At 45.2% G+C, this 17934-nt stretch overlaps 1 protein-coding gene across 1 annotated transcript in view; it reads left to right on the top strand.

Moving 5' to 3' along the window:
- Nucleotides 1–17934, top strand: part of LOC144770599 (chaperone Ric-8A) — a 403114-nt gene that overhangs the window by 132673 nt on the left and 252507 nt on the right. Inside the window, exon 3 of the mRNA XM_078655263.1 lies at nucleotides 13771–14385. Coding sequence (XP_078511389.1) covers nucleotides 13771–14385 — 615 coding nt within the window. The remainder of the gene's footprint in view (nucleotides 1–13770; nucleotides 14386–17934) is intronic.

Below are 17934 nucleotides of genomic sequence, written 5' to 3'. Positions count from 1 at the left end.
TGACGACGGGGAAGATACAAGCATGTGAATCTATGAAAGATAATACTGGAGAACTATAGTGTACAGGTAAGTAACTAATTCCTTATCTTCCCACTCTCTGGGTAGGCGCTTGCCCTTCCACCGCGATGCGCAGCACCAGTGGAGACTCGTGGATTCCGCTACCTGGGAATTCATGTTACCAGGAGCGGTGAGGAATTCTTACAACAGAACTTACTCGCCCAACTGGAGCAATTTCGAGCAGCCGTAACCCATTTGAGCCCTGCTGATCTCCGTAATGGGTAGAGCTGTTCTCTTTAAGATGATGACCCTCCCCCTGCATTCTATATATATTTCAAAATACCCCCTACAGGGTCCCTGAGAGTTCCTTTAGTAAGCTCAATCACTGCTTTTGGACAGAGCAGTTCCCAAATATAACTCTCGAAACTCCAGCGCGGAGTGCTTGATGGAGGCCTGGTGGTTCCAGACCTCCGTGCTTACTACTAGGCTTCTCAGCTGATGCTTGTAAATGAGTGGGTGTTTGCCGAGAGTGACGTACCAGCTTACATAGTCGCCCATGGGTGACTGGGGATACCCAACCCTCCTATATGGAAAGAGGTGGGGGTACACACTTCCGTTCCACATCCGGGCAGTGATGCAGGCCTGGCATGCGGTTAACAGCTACCTGTGGTGGGGAGATAGATTGAATGCTGAGACCTTGCTGTGGGACAGTGACCGTCTTGAGGAAGTGAGGAAATTGTGAACCCAAATAAGATGGAGTCTAATAGTGGTGGATAAATTGGGTAACATCTGGAGAAGAGGAGCGCTTCTACTCTTCACTGATCTCCAGGCAGAGTATGACATAGAGCAGGGAGAGATATTTAGATACCTACAGCTGAGACGCATGTTAAGGTGCCTTTTGCCTGATGGGGAACCATTGCCTGACTACTCGCCCATGGAGGATCGACTACTGTTGGATCCCATGCCGACTAAGGCAGTTTCCTTGATCTACAGGAAAATAATGAATAACTCACCAGACCTTCTACTCCCGTTACGAGAGGCTTGGGAGGGAGCTGTGGGTCTCGTAGAAGACGAGGACTAGGTGGAAGCCCTACAAAAGCCCAAGGAAATAGTCAAAAACCTGTTTTCGCCTGTTGCAACTCCGCATATTACATAGATCTTACTAATCCCGCTTCAGGTTGCACCAGATAGGCCGCTGCCCTTCGGCTTTCTGTACCGGAGGTTTGTGGCACACAAGGCACCTTTTACCACACGATTTGGGATTGGCCACTGATTCAACACTACTTAAAGGAGGTCACGGCGGTGATGGCCACGGTCATGGGTCTGGATGTCCCGATGAAGGCCAGATGTTTGATTCATGGTATCACCGGGGATGTGCAGTGGTCAAGTACCTCTGCCTCACATTTGCAGCGAGGTCGCAAAGCGAAACGTAGCCAGATTTTGGAGACAGGCAGACCCCGGCTGTCCAAGAGTGGGAAAACGACCTTGATTTGTGTCAGGTAGCAGAACTGAGGTATACCAAAGTCGGGGGCGTAAATTGACTAGATTTGGGGTATTTATGCACATTACAAGGAGTCCTGAGGGGGGTAATGGGAGACAGGATTCAGGGCAGCGCCTTAACAGTTTTACACAGGAAATATGTAATTTATTACTTGTTGTGCATGTAACGTCGTTGAAGCTAATCACTATCAAGGAAAGAAAGCTTAATGCCTCCACAAAGAAGCTTACTGTATTTGATTTCATTCAACCCGTATAGCTGTGAACTGAACAACTGGTTAATAAAAAGATTTGTTTAAAAAAATAAGTGTTTCTTGTTTTCCCTCACTGCTAGCAGAGATGTGGGCACATTGTAAAGTATCAGCCCAATCCTTAGGCGTAAAGGAATGCTCTCATTCCATTTCCCATCGCCGTTGTGCTGATGTCGCCGGCTTAACAGAGGGGTGTAATTAAGGAAAGCATAAATGTCTGCTAAGAGCTTCCTATCCGATACCTAAGTCATGAAACCTCTTTCGAAAGGAGTAAGATGGCGACTGGCATGTGGTCTAACATTGGGAGGTATTGCTAGTGAGCAGAAGCGGGAATCTCGCAATCTGCACGTATTTGCGAGAATTCCAAAAGGCAATTCTGGTGAAAAAAAATCTCCCACTCTCTTGCAGCCCTCAGTTTGCTAGCGCGAGAAGGCTGGTCCCTGGTGAGTAGGGGGAAAATCTGGGTTAATAATGACAGAAGTCAGTGTAGAAATAAGAGAGGACAATCCCTTTATAACTTGCACCCTATCCCAAACACCCACCGTAGCTCTAAGACCTGGGACGATATAAACCCCAACTGGTCTGTATATATTTAGCAGCCAGGGGAATCTTCCAGATATGAATTCCAGCAATGGTCTGATCAATGAAACACCAATACTTTTCGGATTCAGGCCTGGACCACTCCACTCGATATCGCAGCTGCACTGCCTGGAAGTAATGGATCAAATGAGCAATGCCCAGTCCTCTGACCCTGAAGGGTCAATATGTATGGTGTTTTAGCATACGCGCCCTTTTGTCATTCCATACATAATACTCTGAGTTGTTGCATTTGAGGAATTACATGTGAAGGCGGCCGCAGCAACAAAGTCTTCATAACATACAGTATTTTTGGCTACCAAGTCATTTTTACAGCTGCCAGCCGTCTCATGCATGTGAGAATGTTGCCCCTTCAGGATTGTAGATATGTTCTCGTCTTGTCTATTAATACAGCATAATTTCTTTCGGCCATGGTTGCAAGGGTGGAGCAAATTTGTAAATCCCAATAGAGGACTCCTTCTGATACCCAAGAAAAAGCGAAGTGACTTAACCCCTTCGACGCTCATGACGAGCTGGGCTCGTCATGAGGTAGCCTCCTGCTACGCTCATGACGAGCCCAGCTCGTCATGAATAATGGGTTTTTGTAAAGAAGAGCACAGGAGGGGAATTTCGCTAGCGCTCATGTGGTTAAAAAACTCAAAACAAACTTTATTTCGATTGAATTTACAATCATAAAAGTTCATTATAAAAAATTTTGCAACAGTTAAAAGGACAATATTGATTAATATATACAAAGACATAAATTGAATATTTCTAACAAGTCAACTGTACAATGATATCCTATGTGGCGAAAGAATGAGAGTTATACGCACAATAAACAGAATATTTTAAGATGCAGAAACAGCAAATTGAGAGCGAATTTTCAAGCAAGCCTTTAAAAAGCAAGCTATAGATTTGGCAACATATGGAGTATCTAAGTACTGTAATGCCAAAAGAGCAGGTCTGCATCTTCTCAGCCCAAATTGTCGAAGTAGTGGGACCAACAAGCGTTTACGCGGGGTCTCGTACAAGCTACAGAATAATATTACATGCAAAGTGGACTGGATAGAACAATCGTCACAGGGGCATCTGCTTAGTTCGCGGGACCAATCTAAAGGCTCCGGGAACGAGACAAGACGATAAAAACAGTCAAATCGAAATCTGGTTAAAACATATCTATCGTAGTTTGATAAATAAAAAGACAGATATGGTTGGATACCGTAGGAGGATTGTGCCGTCAATAAATGGATATTTGTTTGTTTGCCAATTTCAGAACACAAGCGTAATTCTCTAAAGTGGGTGACACATAGGTTCTTCAGAGTCTTTCTTGGTATAGACATTAGTGAGACAGGATTTGTAAAAAAAAGCTAGGCAATTCAGATCATTCAAAAAATTAAAAACATACAAAAGCCAGGGGATCCTTTTCCAGTGAACCAATGACAAGCAGTCGGTAATTAACAGCCGAGTAAGGAGACATTGCTCCTTAGTCCAAATACGATGCCAGAGGAGGATCGGTTGGTATCTAATGGTGTCAGAGAGATAATCCCAACCGAGCTCAACATGGCTACCGTAATTAGGGGCACTGCGAGGAAGAGCTAATACATATTTCAGGAAATCGTTTTCAATTACTTGGAGCTCATTAACAGGAGTGTAGCCCCATACGCCCGCTCCGTAGGTGGCCACACTCACGCATTTTGCTTGGTATATTCTCATTAGTACAGCAGGAGCGGGTTTACCCAATTTCCTTGAAAAAGAGGACAGCGCCATTGTGGTGCGCTGAAACTGCAGTGACCAAAGTGACTTTAAATAAGAACTCTGTCTCTGTGGGAGACAGTAAGGTTCAGAAGTTGTCTTGTTTAGATTGACCTTTAATCCTGATGCACTCCCAAATAAATCCAATTCTTGCATCAGATATGTGAGGGAGTAAGTGGCTGTGTAACAGCAAGCACCACATTGTCCGTATCCATAGCCAGCGTTTGCTCCCTACCTCCCATGCGCCTGCCACAGAGACATTATGACTACACCACAACTATTTCTGAAAACGGGCCCCAAGCCCGACCTTGTCAAGCACCAGGCTAAAAAGTAGACATTTTTACCCATTAACAGTGGATAATCTATTCACAATTTCAGAAACCTGCAAAAGAAAATGTGTTAGTTTGCAAGGGCAGTACAGCATACTATTTTATTTACATCTTAAGGTACTTACTCACTGGATCCATTACAAATGTCTAAAACTTTGTCAGTTGGTGCTGGTGAAACCGCTGGGGCTTGTGAGGACTTTAGTTGAGATGCGCCACACTGCATCGAGCTAGGCCGGTTGTCGGCATCGAAATATGCTGACGTGTCAGGTTAGCAGACAGAGTCACAAAGGCGATGCACTGTCCTGCATCAGCTGTAGGGCACTGGGAGGGTTGTCGGTATCCAGATGCGTTGCCCTAAATCAAGCTTGCAAAGCTGTTAAGGCGGATGTGCAGTCCTGCATTGAAGATGCGTGGCGCAGAGAAACCTGTTGTGTCCCTGTGGCTTGAGAACCGAAAGTCAGCTGACTGACCCTTGGAGATCTTGGAGTGCACACAGGCAGGCTGGTTTCAGAAGGGCAGTTCACAGCAGAAGAGTCCTGGTGCAGCAGAGAGCAATCCTTGGGCAGCAAAGGAGGTCAGCAGGGCAGACGTCACAGCTGAGCAGTTCTTCTTTCTGGGAGAGTCCACAGGTCCATAAGCTATATAAAGAGTTGGGGTCTGAGGTCCGATATTTATTCCTGGTGCCCACTTTAAGTAGAGGAAGCTTCTAGATGCCCCGCCCCACCTCCCAGAGGTGTCCTGCGTCCCCTTCCTCCCTGTCCTGATACCAGCTTGTGTGGGGTCAAAAAAGACTAGTGACAAACCCTTTGTGAGAGTGCTCAGACAGAGCCTTTGTGATGGGCAAGTGTCGTAGATGACAGCTCCTCTTTCCCCTCATTAACTCAGAGTGGTCCATCCTCCCAACACCTATCTTCCCTATGTCTTACTGTCTGGGAGCAATACACAGAGATCAACTGCCAGCTACACCTATAAATGTGGAGCCAGGATCAGACTGCAAGCACAAAATGGGTAGGCAAGACATTCCAACTTTCTAAAAGTGGCATCTTTAGAACTGTGATAAAAAATCTGTCTTTATCATTAAAGATGGCTATTAATTACAATTCTTTAGACCCCCAAAACTCAATCTGTATACCTGCTCTCAATTAAAAGTTGTCATTTACTAAATGTAATAAGGTAACCCAATGGTGGAGAGTTAAGCCTTACAATAGTAAAAAACGAATGTAAGTGTTTTTCACTTCCAGGACATGTAAAACTTAAACGTACATGTCCTCCTTTTTAAATACATTGCATCCTGCCCTCTGGGCTGTTCAGGGCCTGCCCTTTGGGTAACTAATATATATATTCAAAAGGAAGGTTTGGGCCTGGCAAAATGTTTAGGGCGACATGGCACTTTAAAACGGCAAAACCAAAGGGGATGATGGACGGCGTGTTGAACATTGCAAGCACTCACCCCCAGTCAACTGATCTGGGTTTAGTCCATCATTCTCTAGCTCACTCCGCCACCCCAGTTCAGTGCAATGTTCAACACTCCATCCATCATCCCCTTTGGTTTTGCTATGTTTTCCCTAAGTTGGCAGGGTATGCCAAGACGTGGGTCCCTTGCTCACTTTGCTACTGGATTCAAGCTAGCCTGGCTGATGATGGCTGATTAGCCAGAAACCGGTCCCAGGATGCTTGTTTCCGGTCCAGGGAAGACATAGCTTTTCTCTTGTCTCTTGTCTCCCTATAGTCCATGTTGGCGGCCATCTTAGACTAGTCTTCAATTCCTGTGGCCATCTTAAACTAGTCATCCTCATTAAACTACCCTCACCTCCACGGCGGAGACGTGGGCTGTTGCGCTGGTTGAGCAGGGATCACTAGTGAAGTTGCGCCTCATATATTTGCATCATATGTTTACACGCAAGATTATTTGGATAGGGTGTCTGCCTTTTACAGTGTTATTATATGTCTATATCCCTAATGATATACTACACATCCCACTTTTTCCTCACCTCTATGCACCAATTGCTACCTCATATACTCTGGTTGCTCACTAGTGTCACTTTAGGTCCTATTTTAACTTCTGGCTGCAATTGTTTTTTGCTACTGATCCATATACCTCATTGATTGATTTTTGATTTACTATCTGTCTCCATCCTTTGCGGTAAGGTGAACCCGTTCCACTCCTCTCCTTGGACTGCACCAATTACCACTGCCTACATCCTGTTTTCGTTGTATTTTGAGTCTGACTGTGATTATTGTATTTAGATTTTGATTCTGACCATGTTTACAACGACCGCTGAGTCTGATTGTGATTACTGTATTTAGACACAGTGATTTAGATTTAGATACATACTACCTCATATCTCTCTTGGACGCTACCTCATATCTCTTTTGGATGCTCACTAGTGTCACTTATGACTCCCTAGCTCCTACACCCAACATTACAGCCTCTAAAATGGAGCGCAACGGCAAGCACACTTTTAGAATTAACTACCCTTCCACCCTCACCAAAAAAGCCACTAAACGTTTTAAACATAACTTTATGAGGTCGCACCCTGAAACACCCTTTGCCGACACCTACTTCTCACCGGGCAATGGAGCCCTGAATACCGATATCATCTTCCACACCTCACGCAGAGCCCAATGGAGAAAAGCGTTCCTAACCCTGCTCACCGTCTCCTCCACCAGGAAAACAACTCATGGCCTAACTCTCTCTATCACACCTTCCCACCTCTTCCCTGGCAGGACTACCATTACTATCTATAACAACGGGATTGTCCTAATTCAATCCACGGACAAGAACCTGGAACTACTAGACAACCTGTTCCCCAAGTTCAAAGAGCACCTCTCCAATCTGCGGACCCCCACCCAGATCTCCACCAGCACTATCACCCCTGACGTCGCAGCCCCCACCTACAACACCTCTACCCCCAGCACCCCAGTAAATGGCCCACCTGCTGTTAACACCCCACACTCCCCAAGGACAGATACCCCCAGCACCCCAGTAAATGGCCCACCTGCTGTTAACGCCCTACATTCCCCAAGGACAGACACAATCGACGCCACCTCCTATACTAACCGCCCCTCTAACATGATCCCTTTTACCCCCACTCACATCCCCCCTATCCCTCTCCGCCCTGACATAACAACCCCCATCCGCAACACGCCACCTGAACACACCACCGCTCGGACTTTATCCACTCCCCCCTCCCATCCCCCCCACGACAGAGGCCTCTCCCTCCCCAGCTCCCTCCCCACTCTCACCCACGACACTCTCACACCTGACAGAACAACTCTCACCCACAACACACCACCATCTGATAACATCACCACTCGGAGTCTATCCACCCCCCCCTCCCATACCCCCCACGGCGGACACCTTTCCCCCCCACCAGCTCCCTCCCCACTCCCACCCACGACACTCACACCCTCCCAACAACACACACAGAACATACCACCTCCCCTACCTTAGCATCCCCCTCTCTCCCACCACCTATTCTCAGCCCTCACTACCCTCCGGTCTCCCCCACTGTCTTCAGCCTTCACTCACTCTTCCACACACCGGCACCGGCTCCCACTGACGGCACCACCTAAGCCTCCCACCCACCGCCTTCACCGCCTACTTCACCCACACCCCCCGCCCACAAACACGCCCACTCTTTGAATGCCATCCCACCCATTTGCTCCGCAGAACATTCCAACAACGCTACTATATCCCCCCCTTCGATTCCCTGCCCGCTTTCCAGCTCACTACACAACCATTCACCAAGGGCTCTTACCACCTACGCCAGCCCCAATGCACCCCCTGACCTGACTTTACCCACCCTCCAACAAGTTAAAGAGGATATTCTACAAATCAAAAAAGATGTCCACGCAATCAAAGACCTTCTCTCATCACAGCCCAGTCTACCTCCCATCATCCCTCTACCCTACAATGGACGCACCCGCCCTACATACCCTCGCCTCCAACGACATCCGCGCTGGCCGACTATCCCCGTTCGCAACAACTCCCACCGCCCCCGCCGTGTCCTCAACTCATTGTCGGACCGCGATCTATGCTCTCTCCTACGCTCTTATGGCCCAGGTCCGGAAAAACACATATCCAGCACACACATCCCCATACCCACAATTCTTACAAACCCTCTGAGGCTCCCAACACTCAACAACAGAGGTTCCGTCCCTAACAACCTCAGAAAAGTTCCCCTCACTCTAGAAAGCTCGACCACCCTTCTCTCTCCCAAACTCAAATGCATCCTACTCAACTGCAGATCGGCCCAGAGACACGCCTCCGACATCGCTGATCTCGTCTCAGCTAGGGATCTGGACCTGGCCATTCTAACAGAAACTTGGCTCACTGAAGCCTCTACCCCGATTATGGACATACTAGTTCCCCCCAACTATCACATCATTAGGCTAGACAGGTCTTCAGACAAGACGGGCGGGGGAATTGCATGCATTTTTAGAAGTAACCTCTCCGTTACTAAAGTCACCTCCCCCTCCCTCTCCTCCTGTGAACTCCTCTGCCTCGACATCACCAGCGAGGGCAAACAAGTTTGTGCTTTACATCTCATCTATCACCCGCCTGGTGACAATCTCATATTCACCCAACAACTCATGGACATGATCACTTCCAATGCCGGTCGGCAGACCACCCAAGTCTACCTGGGTGACTTCAATCTCCACTGGAATGATCAGAAAGACACAGTGGTGAATAGTCTCAAAACTTTCCTTAATGCGCTTGACCTCACCCAAATATGCGATAGACCAACACACGACAAAGGCGCGATACTTGATCTCATCATTGCCAAAGAGAATTCTACACAACTGGAGACGATTCTACCCTGCGACTGGTCAGATCACCACATTATCACCTTCTCTATCAATGAAAAAGTTAAACCTAACCCGGCTCAACCAATCAAATCCAAAACATGGAAAAGGGACATGAAGAATCTCAATCCCTCTACTCTGCCTCCCCACGTCGGCAATCTCCTCCTTCCCCCTTCAGGTGCCTCGGATGTTCAATCACTGACTGACCACTACCTTGAATCTATGAATACATTAGTCAATGAAGTCGCCCCACTGCAACTGAAGAGAGTCTCCACCAAAACTTCTAACCCCTGGTATGACGACAGACTCAATGACGACAGGCGTTCGATGCGAATGGCAGAGCGCACCTGGAGAGCGGACCCTTCAGCACTGCACCTCAAAAGGCTTAAAAACAAGAGAAATCCTACTTCAGGAAAATAAAGCGCACAAAGTTGGACTTCTTCAGCCGCCAGCTGGACCAAGCAAAAAACAGGCCAAGAAAACTGTTCGAACTAATCAAGACCCAAACAAAGGCACAACCCTTACAATCAAATAGCACAACAAGCGACTCCCCACACTGTGAAGACTTCTCTGCTTTCTTTAAGCTAAAGACTGACAACATAAGAAATGACCTCATCATGGATGTAAGCCGATTCCCCAACCACACCAGAATGGCTAACACTCAACCCAAAAACATGGCATCTTGGCTGTACTTCGATACCTACTCGGAAGAAACAATACACAATCTGCTCTGCACCTTGAAGCCCTCTAATCACCTCACAGACCCTCTACCTGCTAATGCTGTAAAAGACTTCATCCCCTTGCTCCTCCCTCTCTGGACCAAAATCATCAACTGCTCCCTGCAACAAGGCCTCATTCCAGACTCCCTCAAGGTGGGGCAAGTCACGCCTATACTCAAGAAACCTACAGCTGATCCGTCTGACCTAAACAATTACCGGCCCATCGCCAATATCCCCACCCTGGCCAAACTGCTGGAGAAATGTGTCCAACTCCAACTAACAAGACACATTGACCAATTTGACCTCCTCAACTCTCATCAATCAGGCTTCCGAGCGAAACATAGTACGGAAACAGCTATGACACACATAATTGATGACGCCCTCCAAATTCTTGATCGCAATGAGTCCTGCCTCCTCATCCTTCTTGACCTCTCGTCAGCATTTGACACGGTCAAACATGAGAACTTGCTGGAACTGCTAAGCACTAGAATGGGACTATCGGGAACGGTTCTCAAATGGTTTTCGTCCTTTCTTCACAACCGGTCTCAGAAGTTCAAGATCGACAATGTGCTATCTTCACCTGTGCCTGCAGATCTAGGTGTTCCACAAGGATCCTCCCTCTCCCCCACATTGTTCAACCTCGTCATGGAACCGCTCGCCACCTTGCTCCAAGCTTCTAATGTCCAATTTCATATGTACGCCGACGACACACAACTATACCTAAAGCTTCAATCCCCGGAAGATATCAAACTTCTGAATTCCACGCTTATTAACACTCAATCTTGGCTAGCCGATAATCACCTCAAACTAAATGCTCTGAAAACTGAGTTCCTTCTCATCTCACCCCCGGCGAAAATTTCAACCACCCAAACATGGCTCAACAACCTAACAGCACTCAATGTCCAACCCACCATCGTGGACTCAGCGAAATCCCTAGGCATCACACTGGATGCCAAGCTCAACATGCAGCAGCACGTCAGCAAAGCCACAAAATCAGCTAATTTCCAAATCAACACACTGAGGAAAATTAAACCCTTCCTCCCTGCTGAAGACTTCCAAACTGCTGTACAAGCGTTAGTCATCCCTCGAATAGACTACGGAATTGTGGCCCTCAGCGGACTCCCGCTATCCACAACAGCACCCTTAAGAGCCTCCCCGAACGCTGCCGCAAGACTCATTACTGGCTCAAGAAAACATTCGCATATTTCCCCAGACTTAAAGTCCCTAAAATGGCTGCCTTTTGAAGCCAGAATACAACTAAAAATTGCAGTTATGACACACGCGGCAGTGCACCACAATGCACCCAACTACCTCGCTCAAAAGTTGTCTATATCAGGAGGTTCGAGATCCAATAGAAGCTCAAAAAATCTACTCCTGAAACCCCGTAGATTCCGGAAAGAGAAAACTTACAAGCGCTCCTTCTCAGGAATGGCACCCAGGATCTGGAATGCGCTCCCTCCTGAAACCAGGCGTTTCTCCTCCACTGCACTCTTCAAGAAAGAGGTGAAAACCATCCTTCTGGCCAGGATCTCCTGAACGTTATAGGTGTTGGATCAGAGACTCTGCATTGCTTTGTGTCAATGCTCACCTTGTCCTTTGGCACTATACCTCTACTTGAGGGAGACACTACTACGCTACTTTCTTACTACCAACCAATATATGATACACGTTGGGTCACTGATTCACCCTCCCGGTGCCCCCACTCAGTGCTCTCTCTATACTAAAACACTGTTATAAGCCTTCCACACACCCAAAGTGTACCTGAACACCTCTGTAGTGGGATCAATGACTTGTGCCGTCTTATATTACTTGTTTACCTGACTGTATTTTGATATGTTTTATGTATGTTATTATTATCCTTTCATGTTAGTGACTACTACATTGCTCCCATTACCTCTGTTCATTCCTACTGCCCCAACCCCTTTCATTGTGAAGCGCTCTGATATCTGTAAGGATCTTGTTCGCGCTATATAAAACTTTGAATAAATAAATAAAATAAATAAATAGCTTTGCAGTTCGGGCTGGACGGTTCCCATGAGGCACAGGGTCAGACTGATTTGCATATGGCCATGTCTGAACTGGGGTGGCGGAGTGAGCTAAAGAATGATGATGGATTAAACCCAGATCAGTTGACTGGGGGTGAGTGCTTGCAATGTTCAACACTCTGTGCATCATCTCCTTTGGTTTTACTTTAAAACGGCACACACAGGCTGCAATGGCCTGTTGAAAGAGCTACTTAAGTAGCTGGCACAATAATAGCTGTAGGCTCTCTTGTAGCATTTAATTTACGGCCCTGGGCAGATGTATTACCACTTTACTAGGGAATTACAAGTAAATTAAATATGCCATCTGGGTATAAGCTAATTCTGCCATGTTTAATGGAGAGAGCACAAGCATGTTAGCACTGGTTAGCAGTGGTAAAGTGCACAGAGTCCTAAAGGCCAACAAAAACAGGTTCAGAAAACAGTAGGGTGGAGGCAAAAAGTTTGGGGATGACCCTGCAGAAAGGGCCAAGTCCAACAGATATGAAGTGCAGGCATGCGCTTGCAAGATACTACAAAGGCACTGCATAATAGAAACTACTTGTTTATATACTTGTAGAATATTGGTTGGTTGCAGATGGTATATCTTATTTTACATAGACACTCTGTTATTGTGAAACACTGTCAGAATAATTGTGAATGCCTGCCTCTGCTGGCAGAGTGAATATGAAATGTTCGAAAGGTTGTTTTTATGTAGATTGCGAATGTGAAAAATTCAAACCTAATATAAGCACTTTAAACTGAAAAGCAATGAGCAAAGACGACATGTCAGATTGTGTTAGTGATGTTGCCAACAGTGGCTAGATCATTGCTCTTTATTGACTGACAATGACAAGTACACCATGGGTGTTCATAGGACAGTAATGCTTAATATATCATGGACCTTCTAAATTTTCATTGGCTGCATGATCCTGGTTCTTCACATATCACCTTCAAACACCATGAGTCGTTGATAAATCACAGTTCTTTCAGGATCATCAGTGATTGAAAAATTGTTGTCCTGCGCGCACCACTCATTAATACATTACACTTCTTTTGAGGGGATGAGTAGTTGCCAGGTACATTTTCTCCCCATCTCACTAGAGCCGGATAGATGGAGATCCTTCAAAGAACAATAGTAGTTAAAAGATCCAAATACTTCTGTGATCAAAACGGGTTTATTGACCATGGTCCTTCAGGGATCACCACTGACTGATAAATGATAATGCTTCAGAGATCACTTGCGGTGAGAAGTAACATGGCTGTTCAGCACTATGTCAAAGGTCGCAGTGGGGGGGAAATCATAATATTTCAGAAATCATTGGTGGCCCACTGAGTATGAGGCTTCAGAGATCCCAGTTGCTGAATAGAAGGATGGTATTTCAGGTATCACAAATGGTGACTGGGCCATTTTTTTTGGTCATGACCCACAATGTATACTTCGCAATCCATCAGAGATTACCAGTGGTGCCTAGATCCAATTCTACAGACATAAATTCGCCATTGAATGTTTTCCAAAGGTGTTTCTGTGGAAACTGGAGAAATCAGACATGTCCTTGACAATTGGGTTCATTGACTAGAAGGCTGAACACTTTTTATGAACAAGACGGGGCTGCCTGATATAACTCCAGTTCCTTTCCTGAAGCTTCTTGGTACTGACTTTCTCAATTGAATTGATTACACTGAATCTATGTGTGTCTTTCATTGGTATAGGACATTTCTATTTAGCTTTTAGACTGGTTCTAAAAATACTGATTTATTTAATAGTTATGTGCAAAGGCTCAGGAATGTATTCTAACTGCTCTTGTTTCTTTCACAGAAACTTGGTGAGGTGGTGATTAAGTTCTTGGGCCGTGACCTGCAGCCGTCTTGTCAAGCAGCTTGCCTGGAAACTGTTCGCATCCTCTCACGGGACAAGTATGCACTTACTCCTTTCACCGGCAGAACCTCCATGTACACTCTTGCTCGGTACGCTGGGGTGGATTATTCAGAAGAGTGTGAAGTCTCCCTTATGCCAGACAGTGAGAGCATGGTGGAAGCCCTCAAAGGCCTCTGCAATATTGTGTATAACAGCCCTGAAGCTCAGCAGGTAGCCACAGAGCTCAGGATTGTCAACGGTCTGGCTCGTCGACTAAAGTTGTATAATGAGACCAAATCCTGCCATGAGAGTAAATTCTTTGACCTGAGGCTCCTTTTCCTAATGACAGCACTACGTGTGGATGTGCGTCGTCAACTTGCCCAAGAGCTGAGGGGCGTCAGCCTGCTTACAGATGCTCTGGAAAGCACATTGGCACTGAAGTGGGCAGATGTCTACGAGGTGGTGACAGACCTCTGCTGTCCTGCGCTTGCAAAGGAGGAGACCGAGAGGGTGATGGAGATCCTAAAGACACTCTTCAATGTTACATTTGACCTAAATCGGCGGGAAGTGGATGAGGTGAGGAGCAGGGGAGGAAATAAACGTGGAAATGGACTGAAAAAGAAAACACAAAAGTGTGGTAGTCTAGCTGGGCATTAAGTTTTATAATTTAATGAGCCTTTACCAGAGAGCATGTGGTGGTACTCTAGAGAGTAAGGTTTGAGAAGGGATGCTGGGGCATCTTCAAATCAAGGGACATCCAGAATTAAAGTGGCACCACAAGGAGAGGGAACAGTGCAGGGTTTCTGTGGTTATCAAAGAGAGAGGGTATTGATGGGTAAATGAAAGGGTATTGAAATTGAGAATTCATTCATGGGTATGCCATTGGCATGACAAAGGTATCTAAATGAAGCCATGGTGAAGAGGCATCACATGAAGAGAACACACCACAGGACCGATGAGCATTCTATGATGAGAGACCATGCCTGACTTACAGAGCATTATCTCCTCATCTTATGCCTTATCCCATTCGTTACTGTTTGAGTAAGGCCCCCTCCCTCCTACATTGCCACTTCCTTGTTGAGCTCTTTTCTGTATCCATGAATGCCTTAGCTCCTCTACCTCCACCCTTCTATTCTCTAGTTACATCATTCCACTTCCTGTGTTTTTGTGCCCTTTCTATTCAAAAAGCGCATCGAAGAATTGTATGGGCAGTTAGAGTGTTTTTTCACTACATTTTTCATATTCATCTTCAAAATCTTATCCATTCATCAGGTTTGCTAGTGCTTGAACCATTTTTATTTTTGGTGTATGTTTGGTGTATGTTTATTGGCAGTGCACTGGCTCACCTAGTTGGATGGTGGTTCACGAGCCCAACTTGTTGGAGAACCTCTATTTGGTCCCATTTGCCCCAGTAGCGATGCTTCAGTATATGTGTGTTTTGGGGGCAAGGAATTTATTTTCAACCTTCAATTGGTCTTCGCTTATTTTTGCAGGACAATCCCTTTGAGCCTCTTGGTGAGATCAGAGAAAACATTTTGACACTTAGTTTTATTTTTATTGGCTATTATGACCGCAAGGAGAAATGGCGAGCTGGGCTCTTTTCTTTCTTGTCAATCATATTTAAGAATCATAGAACATAGGATTATTTAGAACACATAAAAATAGCAGTAGGCAAAACAACTATCACCTCCCCTTTGTCTCAAAAACAATTTCTTTATGTTGTGCACACTCTATTAGTATTTGCCGCTCCTGGATACCTCTGCTTGGCATACAATATCACAAATCTGGTGGTGCACCAGAAACTTCAGAAGTCCAATCAATTGTACACTGATGCATTTCTTCTTCATTTTATATTGCAAAATGTTATATTCTTGTTGTTCAAATTTTAATTGTCACAGCTGCAGCCAGCTCATTTTGTTCACCACTTGAACACTGTTCAGACACATGATGTATACTTTGGACCTATGGACTGAAATGTTACCTACCGCAGGATAAGGAATAGCAGAGTGTACTGTGACTGTTTCATAATCTTCTAAAAACGATATATATTTTGAATGCCTTGAAGTTCATGGTGGTGAACAAAATGCATTAGCTGTGGTTGTGGCTGTAACTGTTGAAATTTGGACAACAATATAAGACTGTTAGGAATGTAAAGTGAAAAAGAAATGGACCAGTCTGCAATTTGATTGGACTTCTGTAGTTTCTGGTGCACCACTATATTTGTGATATTATATGATTATTTTGAGATGAGGCACGGAATTTGTCCCAAAGATCAGTTCAGCTTTCAGGTTTTTGTCCCACTCCAACCTCGTGAATCAGATTACTGAACATTGCCTTTTAGATGTGTCAAGGACAGTTAAAATTTCCCTAGACAGGGCTGCAGAATACATGCAGACATGCATAGTGTTGTTTATTTTGGCACAGCTAAGAGAGGTTATAAATCTTTCAAACCAACTTTAAGTCGCTGGTTTAAAATAGTAATCTCCTTGATATATCAGAAATCGGGGAAAGATTGTCCAGGTTCATTTCAAGCTTGCTCCACAAATAGAATGTCTGCATCATGGGCAGAGTGGGCTAGTGTTTCTATTATTGATATTTGACGGGCTGCAGCTTGGGCTTCTACCTTTGTTTCTCTCTGCAAGTACAGTGTGAGTCAAGGGGAAGAGTTGCACTTTGGCACAGAAGTACTTTTAAAAGCAGCTATCTTGTATATTTTGTGCTATTTCTGTGTTTGTTGAGCCATTATTTCCTTTTTGATTTCAAGTATTATTAAGGAATATCTGTAGTAGCTATCCTGTCTTTTCTCTGGTATGTCTTTTGAAAGTGATCATTCAAATCTTGATGAAGGCATACTGCTTGGATATATCCTCAATGAGTAATGAATGGAACAATGAAGGAAATTAGGACATAAAGTTATAGATTAGGTGCAGTTAATCTTCATTTCTCTGTTTATTTCCTTCCTTGTCCCATTACTTACGACCTGCCACCCTACCCTTCCGGGAGGCCTTACATCAGCAAACTGTTGGAAGGGCCAATCAATTTTCAGGATGTGGAAGGTGAAAATGGAGGGTGGGATTAGAGGACCCAAGTTGTTCATGGATGTATAAAAGAGCTTGGGAAAGCCTTCTACAAAGATTAATTACTGGGAAGAAGTAAGAATCTTGGAAATGTAGGTCAGCCATAAGTAATCTATACATTATAGAGTAAGATCGTATTTAAGGAAAAACTTTATTTAAACCTTTACACACACATGGCCTTAAGGAGTGAGATATATTGAATGTTCAGTGGAGAAGTGTGGCTCAATGGTTAGAGCGGCAGACCCTGATGCAGAGGTCTAGCCCGGGACCAGGGTTCAATTCCCCGCCTCGGCGGGTCTTGGGCTCAAAAATTCCACGGACCTGATCATTCTCGCCACGGTGCCTATTCCAATCATGGAGTCCCACTCTGCAACTCTGGGCAATAGCTTGCTTAATCTCCACAACGGCCCCCACAACGCTAAGGATGCCTGGCCTCCACCTTGGGGGTGCCCAGCAGTGGACACCTCACAGGGAAAGCCAGGATGGGTTCCACAGCGGTATTCGTACAAGCGCCTTGAGACCCTTGCGGGTGAGTAGTACGCTATACAAGTATCAATTTACATTTACATTTACATTGGTCCTTGAAAATTAGGGTTAGTTCATTAATGAATGAGTGGTCTCAAGGGTGAGTGGTCCCTGAATGGTGAGATGTATAGGCGGAGGATTGGCACTGACAAGTGAGGGATCATTGAAGAACTATAGGTTAGTGAAAATTGAAGGTTCATTGATGAATGAGGCACATGGAAGGAAAAGGAAAAATCTACTGAAAGATTATTGAAGACGTTTGTTCCTTGAAATCTTATTTGAACATATAATGAGTAATGGATGAGTCATTGAAGGGTGGAAGTTATTGATGGGTGTTGGATCACTAAAGGTTTGCAAATTATAGACTAGTTGGCACCATTCACTGTTTAGAACATTGAAGGTGGAAAGAAATAGAGGGTTCAGGGTTTGTTGAAAGGTAAGAATTAATTGAAGTGATTGATTCACAGTGGTTCATGAACTATTAAGGAGTCATTGAAAGAAAAGTGATCTTTATAGGACAAAT

This window comes from Lissotriton helveticus, chromosome 7 (genome assembly GCF_964261635.1).
Source record: "Lissotriton helveticus chromosome 7, aLisHel1.1, whole genome shotgun sequence".
NCBI classification, from domain to species: Eukaryota; Metazoa; Chordata; class Amphibia; order Caudata; family Salamandridae; genus Lissotriton; species Lissotriton helveticus.
This window is presented reverse-complemented; position numbering and strand designations above follow the sequence as displayed.